The 14,885-nt window shown below is 27.7% G+C and overlaps 1 protein-coding gene across 2 annotated transcripts; it reads right to left on the reverse strand.

The window, feature by feature from the left end:
- Positions 1–145: 145 nt before the first annotated feature.
- On the reverse strand, positions 146–14,621 carry LOC132928508 (serine/threonine-protein kinase pelle-like). 2 transcript variants are annotated; one of them, XM_060993223.1, is made up of 13 exons: positions 14,215–14,621; positions 12,563–12,687; positions 12,279–12,464; positions 12,124–12,209; positions 11,755–12,048; positions 11,038–11,229; positions 10,401–10,516; positions 9,337–9,526; positions 8,678–8,740; positions 8,363–8,558; positions 8,195–8,295; positions 1,279–1,569; positions 146–502 (listed from the first exon to the last, which is right to left on the reverse strand). In XM_060993223.1, exons 2-13 carry the CDS (start codon positions 12,675–12,677, stop codon positions 413–415), a joined length of 1,920 nt encoding a protein of 639 aa, XP_060849206.1. In that variant the 5' UTR covers positions 12,678–12,687; positions 14,215–14,621; the 3' UTR covers positions 146–412. The 2 variants fall into 2 exon arrangements, with proteins under 2 accessions (XP_060849206.1, XP_060849205.1); XM_060993222.1 differs by lacking the exon at positions 14,215–14,621 and adding an exon at positions 12,919–13,423.
- Positions 14,622–14,885: the final 264 nt, after the last annotated feature.

A 14,885-nucleotide genomic window follows, 5' to 3' on the forward strand; every position in this document is an offset into this window, starting at 1 on the left:
AATATTTTACATTCTTGAACTTGTTTAAAAACTAAATGCAAACTTTAATAAATTTTAAATTTGCTATATTACATGCTTGTTGGATAGAAATAACATATGCTAGTGTAAAAAATATAATTATTGATTAAAAAAAAAACAACTGAAATAAGAACAAACATACTATATTCATTTAAAGAAAAACAAATTTTTTATTTAGTTTTTGTTAGAAATATATCAATATTTGTATAAAAATAGAATAAAAGTTGGTATAACAATTAACAATTACATATAATGGTAATAAAAATATTTAATTAATAATTACTTATTATTAAATATTGACTTAATAAAACTGTCTAATGTCTAAGATTATAAGAATTAAATATTAAAATTAAAAATCATAAAATTATAAATTAAACATTAAATGTATTATTTATCATACAGAGTTTTGATTAGATTGTAATCGCAGTTCTGATATCAATGGTAATTCATCACATTCCCCAGGAATCGAATTATTCCAAGCACTCTAGAACATAGATTTTTTAAATATATGTTTAAAGTAGTGATCTAATAATGCATCTATGTGGACAGTGGCGTCACAAACATTTTATTCATAAGGGTAAATATTGAAGCTATCCAATAACCTGAACATAATATATTATACATTGATGCTAATTTATCACATAGAATTAAATTCAACATGATACTTATTCAATAATGATAGTTAAATATGAAAATATTTACACCATCTAACAAAATTATTTACTCACCCATCCACCTAAAATTGTTTGGGCAATTCCCGCCACAAAAAAAAATTAGGTAGTGACAACTGTATGGAGACAGAGGACTATAGTGATTTAGATATGAATTAATCATTAAACAGGGGGGTAAGTGTAACTGTAGTCTCTATTGTGCCACTGGTTATAATTAATAAATAATAATCATTGTTCAGGTCTTTAAAGCTGCATAACAATTAGATAAATATATTTTACTGAACCAGCCAAACCAAGGAATGTTTAATTACATAATTTAACATTTATAAAAAAAAAAGTTAAGTGTATTGAAATAATATTAATCAAAATTGAAAAAAATATTTCCCTATAATATAATTATTAAAAATTATAATCAATAATAATGTAGGTATAAATCTAGTTTAACAGCCCCTCGAAATTTTAGATTTAATAACAATTATTTGTTATTTTAAAAATAAAAGTGAAGATTAATTATATTACCACGAATAGCAATAGATATAATGTTGGTATTCCAATATTTAAAACAATTCATAAATATTTTTATACTTACATTTTTTTTTTCAACACTAGTTTGAAGTTTAGATTCAACAAATTGAGGTGTACTAGTAGAATCCGGATTACTATTATTAGTCAACTGACTGTCAGAAAGTGATTCATTAATGGATGGCGAAGCATTAGTGGATCTTGTAGTAGTTGGATTACTTGTTACTTTTAAACAGTTGTTCTTTATTTCTATTTGAGGCACGACTATACCTTCGATTTGATCAGGAACAGTTAATGCTCCAAAATGAGGTACAGGTGATGTATTTGGTTTTAACAATTGATTACTTGGAACAGGACTCTAAAATAACCAACACAAATTATAATTATTTTAAATATATTAAAGAGGAGATTGGATGTTCCACATTGAATAGGATAACATTTATAGAGTAGGTAGATATAGCAAGTATATTTGAAAAACTATTGAAATGGGATAAGTAACGTTGCCATAGTGAGATGGAGTGACGAGTGACTTGTGAGTTATTAATAGGTAAAAGTCAACAGAATATAAAAACAAAATATTATTAATGGTTTACGATCTATTACGATAGTTAAATAGGTAATTAACATTTTCTAAATGACTATAAATGAGTCCCTGACCTCTGTATAGAATACCTATACCTACTCTGTAGACTATATTAATTAAATAATTAGTTTCCTACAAACTTTATTTAAGTATAATCTAGTATTATTTAGTATCTACTAATCGAGAATAAGTTTAATAGTATTAGTGTATTACAATTTATTCATTTCTAATTTTAATCCATGATGATGGAATTTAACTGAAAGGATATTCCATTTACGATGCGATAGATACAGAATGCAATTTGCGATTAGCATATTATTTTATTATTTTCTATGTAAGTAGATACCTATTTACCTACGTGTAGACTGTACTACTGTGGTGTCACACAAAACAAGAAGGGATATGTATCAAATCAAAAATATCGATTGACATTTGACACTCCTATAAAAAGAAGTTTTAACTGTGGTTGACTAATACATTTAGTATTTACTGGTAGTGGTAGATTATTTCATTATAAGATGTACCTACTAATAATTAATATAAATATTATTAATGTATAGGTAATTAAATAGGCACAATTAGGGGGGGCTGGAGGGGCTAAGCCCCCCAAAAACCACGCAGAACTTTATATTATTATATTGATAAATAAAAATACATTCATCACTCCATTCAGAATCTAAAAAAAATATGTGATTACTACTAAAAAATGAATAAAATAAATTTTTGTTATTTATTTTTAGTCACAATATTATAATCACGGTCTTAGATACGTCTATTACTCTAGACTGTGCTTATTATAGCGTTCCATGTAACCTGATGGCAGTAAGTTGGGCGCGGGAATTTCGGCGCAGCGAATTAGTCGTGGTGTAATATTGTCGTGCGTCATATAGTCGTTTTATATTAGATCGCATCAATTTAATGATATCGTCGGATATCTAAATTATGACGTTTTAAATTATCGTCGTCTATAATCTTAGGTACCTATCTAAATTATAGGTAAAACGATAGGCTCGTCGCGTCGCGATTTGTCAATAAAAATCCTATAATATGTTATGTTCACTTTTGAACTTTGTAATTTACCGTCAGTCTATCGTCAACGCTTGTACCGATTTGTTACGGTTTATACAATTATACAGTGCCGTGTATTTTAATTATTTATATAATAACAATTTTTTAAACAAAATAGTTTTAAATTATATTTTGAGGCAACCAAATCAAAAGTTATTGGTTCACAATAATTATATGCATAAAAAAGAAAGAGACGGCGACTATAAAATAATTTGGAAATGTAATGATTATAAACAATTCAGCTGTCGTGGTCGTGTTCACACACGAGATGAAACTGTGACAGGACCGGCTCAAGCAAAAATAATGCACTAGGCAAAATCAAATTTTGTCGTCTCTACAAAAAAAAAAATTAAGTTCTCATTTTAACTTAACCCTCCCCCCTTCATTTTTTTATTTTAAAAAATAACAAGTAGTGTCGGGACAAATATTGGGATATTTTTAATGTAATTTTTATATAGTTATAATAAAATATAATAAAAAATAAAACCATTAAAATCGTAACATAATTCGACATGTCAAAACTGGAAAGCAAGTGCGTCCGATATCGCATACTTGCCAGACAAATTTAGTTTGTAAACAAATAATTTTGTTTTTCATCGCACCGGTCATGTGAACATTGAAACGACGTTATAAATATATTATATATTTATAACTATTATTTAATTATAATTATTAGGTATATAATAATTGTTTAAGTATTATATTTTATTTAGTTACCTATATCATCATGGAGTTATTGATATTAGAGGTCCAAAAACGAAGCATTTTATTTTTATGAAATAAATGGCACCTTAAATATAGGGATAAGATAAAGAATGGAATGCAGTAACTAAGCAAACTAAAATGGGTAATAAGTGAATTCATTTTTTTCATTTATTGAGCACTGAAAATATTTGTAGTACGTTTATAGTTTGTCGTACGCATCGTATGCATTGGACGTAATTACAATGGACACACTTGCGATTTTCGGAAACGGCGTTGTTAAATCATTCACATTGGCTGAAATTTGGATTTACATTAGAAATTTAGACACAGTGTGAGGTAATAACTTTGGACAATATTATTTTATTTTATAGGTAAGTTGGGTTTCAGGGATGAATTTTTTAAAATATTTTTCTTATATAATACCAATAGAAATAAAAAAATCTATTAGTCAATTTTTAAAATACCGCCCTATAGCTCGCCTATACCTTAAGCTTAAGGCGGCCCTGAGGCCTGAACTGTGATTAAATATATGAATGATTTATATGAAAATAATATAAACCTTTTTAAAGTCGAATAGTTACTTTCTGGAATATCATTAACTAAAAAAAAAAAAATATAAAGATTCTGAAATTGAAATTCGTATTTGAAAATTAACCTCAAAATTTGACCCAAATATTACTAATATTCAAAATTATTTACGTGGGATGATAGCTGTTATAATTTCCAGTTGCAATTATAATTTAGAATTTTTTTTGTATTCATTTTTGTTTTTATTATTATTAGGATTAGCTATCTGTGGCACAATTTAATCTATAATATTTTAAAAATTTAAAACTATTATGACTTATTTGACTAATTACTAATTGACTAATTTGATTTAAATTATATTTTATACTTGCCAATAACTTATGCGTATTGTATTTAAACTAGGTATTTATTAATTATTATATTATTTTGACTATTGTATTATACTTTATACATATAACAATATTTATTGAGAATTTGATAAAGTATAAAATATTGTACATAAAGCATGTACGTCACTCGCCGAAATTACGTGCGACGATATTACACCGGCGCCCAACTTGCTGCACTCAAATTACCACGACAAATTTACCGATGTATTTACGTGATACCTTATTATAGCGCGTCACAGTTGTTTATTATTATCAAGTATCAATAAACAAAATATTATCCCTGAGAGGCAGTGATTGAAAAATATATGGAAGGGGCTGAAGCGGCGGGCCCCAAATTTTTTACTTTAATTGCGCGTATGGGTAAGTACCAAACAAAATTGATTAAAAAATGTTTCCTTACGTCATATACGCGACATTAACATTGATGTTTGTCGAAAAAAAACAACAAGATGTTATAGGATTCCTGGTTTAACCCGTGTGATTGTTAGCTAATAAAATTAATAATTGCTATATAAGAAAACCATTAGGCAGAGTCACGGGATAAAAAATAACAAGCCAATTAAATAAAAGAATGGGCCGCACGGAACGGTATTTGAGCGGTGGTGTTGGGGTTTTCAATCGGATGCAGTAACCAATCATAATAGTCAGGACAAGGTGACTAATAAGAAACAGGGTGGGCGGGAGCCTGCGCAACGATATCGGCGTAATAAACAAGACTTAAAATCTACATATTCAAATTCAACACTAATAAATACAGGTAAAGAATTTGGATTACAAATTCAATCAATACGTCACGATTTACGATCCTTAATTAATTAGGTTTAAGAGAAATCAGTATCGATACTTATTACTTTAACAGTTTTACTATTATCGGGCATCGGCACCGAATTGAAAATGAATTTCGACGGAAAATCGCGCGTCAGTCCTCTAAGCCCTAAGGGGATAAACACAAGAACGAGCTCCGCAACGAGACTATATATATATATATAATTTTGTATGTTATAATTTGTTGTTTTGAATTAATTATTAGTGTTAGATCACGGCCTAAGGGTTGCGACAGTGCACACCGAGGAGAAGAGTACCTACCCATGACAAAAGTCGCAAGAGACAATCAGTTAGATATTAACAGACATACGAACAGTTAAACGATGTTGAGATTTCGCCAGAATCAATTACCAGATAAGGATAATAAGGACCCGGGGCGCATTTCAATGAAAAAACTGAGGGTGATGCTGAAGCTCTTCTATTTTTTTTTATAATGTTATCTTGAGATTATGGATAACTGTTACTATTAAAATCTAAATTAAAATGAAACAATTTGCTGGTGCTAATTTCAAAATTTGGGGTGCTGAGCACAACCAGTCCCCTCTCAAAATGCACGTATGATAAGGACCATGGTTATGGTTAGGTTTTAGTGCATTAGAACATACTATTACGAAAAAAGGGCAGTTTACCAATTGCGCCTAAAATTACTTTAGTTTTTTGTATACCAATTGCGCTCTATATATATATGTGTACATTTTAGGGACGATAAACTAATTGATCTCAAAACATTTTACAATACCTAAGGAAAATGTATTAGTTATTTATAATAATTATTAAATAATAAATGAAAACATTAACCGATTTTTTTGTGAGTATTAATACATAATACAATAAAAATAAATAATTTTTTTTCGCATTTTACAAGTTATCTTTTGATCGTCAATTATTCAAAATTAAATACCAGTTACATTATACTATAGTTCGTTTCATAAAATTTCCGATACTGTTATAAAAATCATTTTAGTATGTGTTATACAAGCGCAATTGGTATACTGACCCTAAACAAAAATTTTGTGTTAGGATTGTTAGGTCTTAGATGCAATTGGTCTATGTCCGAAAATAGGTAGAGTCAATCGGGTATACTATACTTCAGCAGTTGATAGCTATATACCTATTATTCAAAAATTAAGCAATATATTTAAAGTAAAGATCTTTTAAAAAATAATCTAAATCTAATAATTTAAATTTTTTGCTGTCAATTTAGAATTTTTGGAGTATACCTAGAATAAAATAACTAAAACACGACTATAATTATATTAGTTGACTTATAGTTAAATAATTAGGTATATCCGCGCGTCTAATATATAGGAACGACATTTGTAGTTTGTGCATATAGGTTACCTAAGCATACACGCAGAATTTTTTCGCGGGGTGTGTAGAATAATTTTAATAGAGATGATAACTTACTCTCCTACAGTTCAACATTTTTTTAGTTTAAATTGTATTTATAAACATATCTATATGTTTATTTTTGTGCGGAGCGAAGCGTTCCTCAGATTGGCGCTATTTGTTATTTCTATTAATTTTAATTTTAATAAATCTTTAAATTTCAAAACTATTAACAACTTGAAGTTTTGAAGTATAGGCATATTCATTAATCAATATTATTTGAAGGGTGGATGGATTAAGTTTGATGTTTCCAGAAATTGTTATTAAGTAATTATTATGATTTATTATTCATTTACATCACAATAAAAAGATATCCTAATAAATGTAAAGATACAGATAAAACTATGATGCCTAGATACTTTTAATTTGTATGGTACCTTCGTACCACAATAGAAGAGTGTAGGTACTAATAAATTATTTTAAAAAATTTTTATTTTAAATATGAGCTTATACACGCAGTTACCTCTTCCACATGGATTGTTTCGACAAACAAAAATCTAATATTTCTTAGTATATATATAGTTGAATTGGTTACAGACAGTGTTTATTTCAATGGAGTGACTGGAGGGGAGGGGAGTAATACCCCTACAACTGGAGAAAAATGTATACGATATTTTTAATTCTCTTTATTATTTACTCGGTTACTCCTATGGCATACCCCCTTGAAAAATGACAATAACCCACCCTCCACCCAGGATAGAAGATCTGAAATAAACACTGGTCACAGAAAATAAAATAATTATTATGATTGGATATAATTAATTACTGATCTATATAGTGGTTTCGAAGTGTAAGGTATATATATATATATATATATATATAATCAAACAATTTTAAAGAAATTTAAGAAGATTTGTTTAAAAAAATAATCAATAAATTTGCTGTCTTTAACCAATATTACAGACCAGACTTTCTGAAACAAAACTGTGAAATAATTTGCTGTGATTTTTTTTTTAGGGTTTTTGTATATTTGAAGAAATTTTAAATTTTAAACAAAGTTAAATTAAAGTACGTTTGAATGGGAATAAATACTTAATTTTATTTTATAATATACTTTATTTTTATTATATTGGATTTAGTTAATCTCTGAAGTACCTTGAATGATATGAATGACAAGAGTTCTGAGCACTCAATAGTAACATCGAGGACACCCCTTATAAATTGAATGCCTGCAGAGTGTCTACGTTCAAATAGAGTTGAAAGGTTTAATTTACTTGCCACTATACTATAATCATGAGGCGGACAGGATCAGTAATAAGCTAACGAAACATAAAAATTTATTCTGTACTCATTCAAGTTGCCTGGAAAATATTCATAGTGCCATATTCGAAAATGAATTCAATTAATTATTAACCATATTATTGTCTTATATTTTGCTATATACTAAATTAATATTTTTTTGGAAGTAGTTGAAATAATTATGTTTAGTAACCCATCGTCCATGTTAATTTTAAAACATGCAAATAGTTATTGAATACTAGATAATAAAAATTTACAAATAGCCATGGTTGTGGATGGTAAGATCCAGATGGAGTTGAAAGTTTTCTCATTTGCATCTCGTATTGAAATGTTGGTAAATAACTATGTCTGATAGTAGCTTTAAATTATAATTAAAATATTATGTATACGATAATTTATTTTTATATGATTATCTATATATTTACATTGATGTTTTTCTTGTAACATGACACAATCTAATTTCCTTAATACTTGTTCCATTTCAGGACGATCTTTTGCTTTATAACTAACGCAATCTTTACCAATAGTCATGAGTGAAAGATAAACATTATTTTCATCTGGTCCTGCTTTCACATCAGCCATATCAGAAATTGGACAATCATTATTTTCAACATGGTCTTTCTATAAAATTGAATAATAAAAGTTATAGGTACATTTATAATGATTACTATTATTATCAAAACATCAATCAGAGTAATAATAATAGTTGTTATAATGAGTTAATTTCTTTGAAAACTTACTAAAAATTTATGATTTCTTAAACTGTCATATGCTCTTTGTCCAGTAGCAATTTCAAAAAGTACCTAAATTAAATTTTATAACTGACATAATTAATGAAATAAATTATAAAAAGTTAAGTAAAAAGTTATTACATTTAATGCTATAAAATAAAGTTAATATTCAGTTAGGAAAATATGTAATTTTAAAAATCTATACATTATATAAAATATATTATGTAGCAAGGGCAGATTTAGTAAATAAAACAAAAAATTAACAGTGAGAAGATAGAATAATAACTTAAAATAGCTTGTTATAAAGTGAGTAAGTTAAATAATGATTTTCATAAAAATATTGTTTTTATTTGGTCATATACTAAATAGTAATATGGATACATAATATCCTAAGCACTAACTAGTACCATATATGTTTATAAATTATTAATTATTACAAAATAAACTAATAACTAAAAAAAAATTATAAGGAAATAATACTTTAATTAATTTTAAGTAATTTACTCAGTCAAGTTCATCACATTAACATATTTGGATATATTTTACTTATTTAAAATAATAAAATATTTGGGTCCTATGATTTTAAATTTTCATAAATGTACAAGAAAATATAAATTCAATCTTACAATTACACTTACATAATAAGTAAAATAATATAAGATACATACTACACCAAAACTATAAGTATCAACTTTAGTGGAAAACTTTTTGCCTCTTAAAAATTCATCAGGTAGATAGGGCCTTGTTCCATGAACATGGCTAACTTTTACATGAGTATATTCTTGAAGAGGTCCTTCACGAGCTAATCCAAAATCACCAATACGAGGTTCAAAATATGGATCCAAAAGAATATTTGCACTAATAATAACAGAATTATAATTATATAAACTGGGTGGGGACTTGTGGTCTACTAAATTGATTATAATCAGGTGTTTGAAATTCTTTTAAATTATTAAAAATAATAATAAAGATCGGAGTATTAATTCTGACTGTAAATTTATTTATTTTTAACTTATTAACTTAACTAATAAGTTTAATTTTTATTTAATTTAATGACTAAACTAAAATAATCATTGTAATAACTGAGATTTTCAGTTAATTAAAAAATTATAATATTATAATATAGCTAAAACTAAACTAATTAATTGATTATTTTTCAGTTTAAGCACACTATAGTACTATACATAATGATTTTAAACAGAAGTAATCAAACTAATATCATAATTTATTTAATAAAAATCAGTAATTGATCAAACACAAAATAAATAGCAAGATACATTTTTAACAATATTTTATTTGTAGCATTTTTACTGTATTAAAGGTGATGATAATAATAAAAACACACACACCCACATCATTGTATAACCAATACAATTATTACAGCTCAAAATCAAAAAAAAAATTTTATGATTTGAATCATTGCCATGAGCCCATAAACATGGATAATTTGAGAGGATGGGTAATGACTATCATAACATAAATTAATATCAATTAAAGTCTAATACATGAAATTAAAAAAAAAGTAAATGCCTTTATCAAGTTTTGGATGGGTAATTTGGGAGAATATTGGATTATTGCTTTTGAAACATCTCAAATTCACCATACCACTGTTTCAAATATTTGTTGAAACGACACATAACTATTTGAGCAGGTAGTTTTTAAACATTTGACATTTGAATATGTGAGAACTATTTCCATTACAAGTAAATAACTTTAAACAATTCTAAAGTACCTTTTAATATCTCCGTGGATTAAAGGTTTATCCATTCCATGTAAAAATTGCAATCCTCTAGCAGATCCTGTTGCAATTTTAAAACGAATATACCATGTTAAAGGTTTAGTTCCTTGCTAAAAACCATAAAATAATAATTTAAAAATACATACAATTAATTATTATAACAATTTTCAATGCACTTTTTTTCTTTTTCTAAATTGTTACACATAGTATAATCTTAAAATTAATCTTCACGAGACTTAAAATAATATGATTATATTAAAAAAATTTAACAAGTAATAATAATGTACAATATTTTTTTTTTTTTTTAGATTACAATGAATTTGTGTTATATTTTTATAGTTATTATTAGTTTTATAGTTATTATTAGTTATATAGTAATTTATTTTTGTGTATCTGTATGAAAATGAAAAAATATATTTTGATATTCATTGGATACTTTTGTTACATTTAAACAAAATAAGTTTATAACACTAGTCTTGTCAACGCTCTTTAAATGACATAAGAGATTTAAATAATTTATAATATAGTCCTTTAGCATAATTAAAAATTCCAAAGTATATAATAGATTTTAATTTAAAAGTCTACAGCTTATATAAAATTATTATTTTACAATAAATATTTGTACACTTACTCGACATTGTAATCGATCTTCAAGAGAACCATTGATCATATATTGATACACTAAACATGGTTTTTCGCCACCAATGCTAAATCCATATAGAGATAAAATGTTATCATGTCTGCAAGAATTTAAATACTTCAGTTCTCTTAAAGATTGTTGTCTTTGAGCTTCTAAAATATTAAATTGTTGTTCTGCTCCTTTCTAAAAATATGTCCCATTATTTTCTTTATACTTTCTACCTTAAAATTTATATATAATTTAGGGTTACCATAAATTCTGTTGGCTTCCTAATAAAGTATTTTGGGATGACCCATAATCTTAGAATTAAACTTTAATAACTTAAGTTAACAGTTTGTGTATTATTATAAATTTTAATAAAAAAAAAAAATATTTTGTTGATAAATAACAACTAATAATAAGTTAATTGACATTTGACAATATATAATTTAGAATTATTTTTCTGGCTCAGTGATGACAATCATTGAAAAATGCATTCATTGTTTTCCCATTCACTGATGACAATTTTTGTTATCGGCAATATGTTAATTTTTATCCAATAATTAATGAATGTATATGTTGTAAAGTACAAACTATTTTGTGTGTGGTAAAGATTGGCAATAAATCGTGGAAGTGTGACAAGATTTTTCCCATAAAAATTATACAAAAACTGTCTGTTAAGTTTAAGTAAAATAAAATGTGACAACCCTAATTTAAATGTATTATAACCTGAACTTCAAGACGTTTAATAGCAACTGCTGTGTTTTTCCATATGCCTTTAAAAACTACTCCAAAACCTCCTTTTCCCAAAATATTTTCCTTATTCCAGTAATTAGTAGCTTGTTCAAGTTCATTGTATGTTATTAAAGGTGTACATGCTTCAGCAGAGGAAAACATTACAGATGGATCAGAATAGATATGCTCATTTATTTTTCCTGATATATTTAAATCTTCACGTTCTAGATTATTTGCTCTTCTTTGATTGCTGTCAGTGTTCAATTTTATAAGATTACCAACTTCATTCTATAAAAATAAAATATAGAAATTAGCAAAAGTTGAAATAAAATTATCTATTGTAAATATGACTACAATTATTACATTTAAATCATTGCCAGTTTCTGTCTTTACTAGGTTACTATAGCTTTTATCACCCTGGTATATCAATTTATGGTATTTATGATCGACTAAAAAAAAAAAAAAAAAATAATAGTTTACCATATTAAAGTGTTAAATTGTAATATTTTTATTTATACCAAATGGCTTAAGTATAATCATTGCTCTGTAATGCTGCATTTCATACAAGATAGTAAATAATTCTAATATTGTATGATTTTGTTCTCCCCATAATGTTAAAAGTTCATCGGTAGAAGAATGATTTCGCATAGGAGCTTTGCTAATTTTAAATAATGTTGCACAGTCAATTTTCATATACTTTCCACCTACAAATAAGAATAAAGTAATGATAATAGATATAGAAATGTATTATTTATATAAAGGTATATATTGTATTTTTTAATATAGTTGAATGGTTAGTTACCTAGTTCTTCCCATTTATCATTCATGTCAATTATATTGCAGAATTCCTTACGTTCGGTATATGGCAATTCATAAATATAGGTTTTTTTGTTTAAGTTTAAGTTGCTCATTATCATAAACTTTATACTAAAATAGGTTTTAAAAATGTAAAACAAAAATTAGATATGTATTAGCAAATAGAAGGAATTAAAAAACAATTTTTTCAAATACATTTAAATGTTTTAAACAATTTAAAATTTAACAAAATGTGATTTTATAATAAGTCCTAGATAAAAAACTAACTAGTAACTAAGCTATTACAAAGTGCAGTTTATTAAAAGTAGTCATATAAAAATTAGGTGCTGAGTGAACACTAACGTTCTTGACTGCTGACGCATTCAAACTGGTATCAATTTAGTAAATATTAAGATAAATATTATGTCTGCAATTTGCGATTTGTACGATATATTTTAATTGCGCGTCTGCGTATTTCTAGTATTTACTATTTACTATTTAATATTTATGAAGGTAAATTCATTTTTTCTTATCAATAATTTATCTGTGGATTATAGCCACGGATATAGATATCCGTGATTATAGCGCCACTTATAGCACAGAATATTCTGTGATTATAGACTGTTGTTTGTCGTTAGTGATAAAAATAATCGTGTGGCATCGTGGCACTCGCCAGTCTGTATTCTCATAGACAAGAATTAAGTGTATTCTATGACAGTGACCATTGGCAGTGTAGCGTCTAGCGAGTACTATGTTCTGTACTATTTATAATTTATGCCTAAACCTTCAATAACCTGTTCACGAATGTAGATTTCAGAATACATATTATAGAGTATACACAAAAGCAGTGGCGTAATTGTGGGGGGGGGCAAGAGGGGGCACTTGCCCCCCCTGACAATTTTTTGAAAGCTAAAGGTATATTTTTTAACCGGTGGTGAGGGGTGGAGGGGTTTTGATAATAATAAATATATTACATTCATTATACATTGCCCCCCCTGGCCCTTAGATTTTTTCCCAGTTACGCCACTGCACAAAAGTAACTGACTATAGTACTATAGTAGTAACCAGTAACATGACGTAGTTTATGACGTTCATATACACTAAACAGCCATACCGATACTAATATACCTTGATGAACTAACTAACTATGGACTGTATTAGTATACTACTTGTAATTTGTATGTTGTTTAGTTATTAGTTATTAATGTTAGTATGTTACTAGTTAATCTTGGGCCATAGCATAATATGGCATGCAAGCAAATACTGTAAATTTACAAATTTCATGTATGTTAATTGTTTTCGCCGAGATAGTTCGTACATAATGCCGTCTACTATCCCGACTCGCGATGTGTTGAGGACTAGCGGGGAAATGTGCAAATAGTTATATATACGTATAACAAAACCCAGAAAATAGTATAAAAATACAAAATCGTATATTCGGTAATAATAATTATAAAAATAAACCCAAATGGATATAACACTAAAAAAAAATATGTCCGTATGGACCTAATTAAAGGGCGCCCCTAATAACAATAATAATACACGCAAATAATATTTACACATATATATATAGAAACAAATTACTTGGTATCACCAAATTTAAATATAATAAACAGTAGGCATATAAAAAAATAATAAATAATAATAGATGCTACTGACCTGGGAGCAGAGCTCGTTGGTGTAGTCTAATCAATGACACTGCAGACTGTAGACGTTGGACGGCAGCACACGGGACACGTCTGGTACGGATATAAGAATATGTGTAGATCTCTGGAGCCGGTGGGTCGACAAGGCGGCCACACAGGACACGAAAAGCTGAGGAGCTTAAACACGTGGTTTGTATAATAATTAATAACGAAAGGGCACGCACACGCGAAAAATTACCGTTTTACGGCTCAACAAAAAAAACTGCACGCCCGGCAAGAACTGTGATGACCACAACAACGCAAAACACACAGCGATAATAGTTACAAGCTTAAAAGCTACGAGTGAAAAAAAACCACGAAGTTTACAATGGCGGGCGGCACGAGATAGACGCCTATCCTGCTCGACCGTTGGAAAAAGAAGACGGCCCCACAGGTGACAGGCGTGATGAGCTCAACAAAAGACAGAAGGTGAATGTGAAGGTGGGGATGGCTGCCCGACCGATAATCCGCGCCGATCACACGACTTGCAAAGCTTTTGGCAATTAAGTGAATCGGCGGGAAATCATTCGGGTTCAAACATTAATTATAATAAATTGCAACAATAGAATAAATCTGAGTTATAACTCTTCATTACTTACTATATTGAAGATAGCAGATACCTAGAACTTAGCAGTACGAAGACTA

Source organism: Rhopalosiphum padi, chromosome 4, assembly GCF_020882245.1.
Source record: "Rhopalosiphum padi isolate XX-2018 chromosome 4, ASM2088224v1, whole genome shotgun sequence".
Taxonomy (NCBI): domain Eukaryota; kingdom Metazoa; phylum Arthropoda; class Insecta; order Hemiptera; family Aphididae; genus Rhopalosiphum; species Rhopalosiphum padi.

Excerpts from the sequence above, each read along its gene's own strand:
- LOC132928508 (XM_060993222.1), bottom strand. The coding sequence starts at position 12,938 with ATGCGTCAGCAGTCAAGAAC. Across the intron at positions 12,465-12,562 it reads TGATAAATGGGAAGAACTAG|GTGGAAAGTATATGAAAATT; the intron begins GTAACTAACCAT and ends TCTTATTTGTAG. Across the intron at positions 503-1,278 it reads CTAGTGTTGAAAAAAAAAAT|AGTGCTTGGAATAATTCGAT; the intron begins GTAAGTATAAAA and ends TCTATGTTCTAG.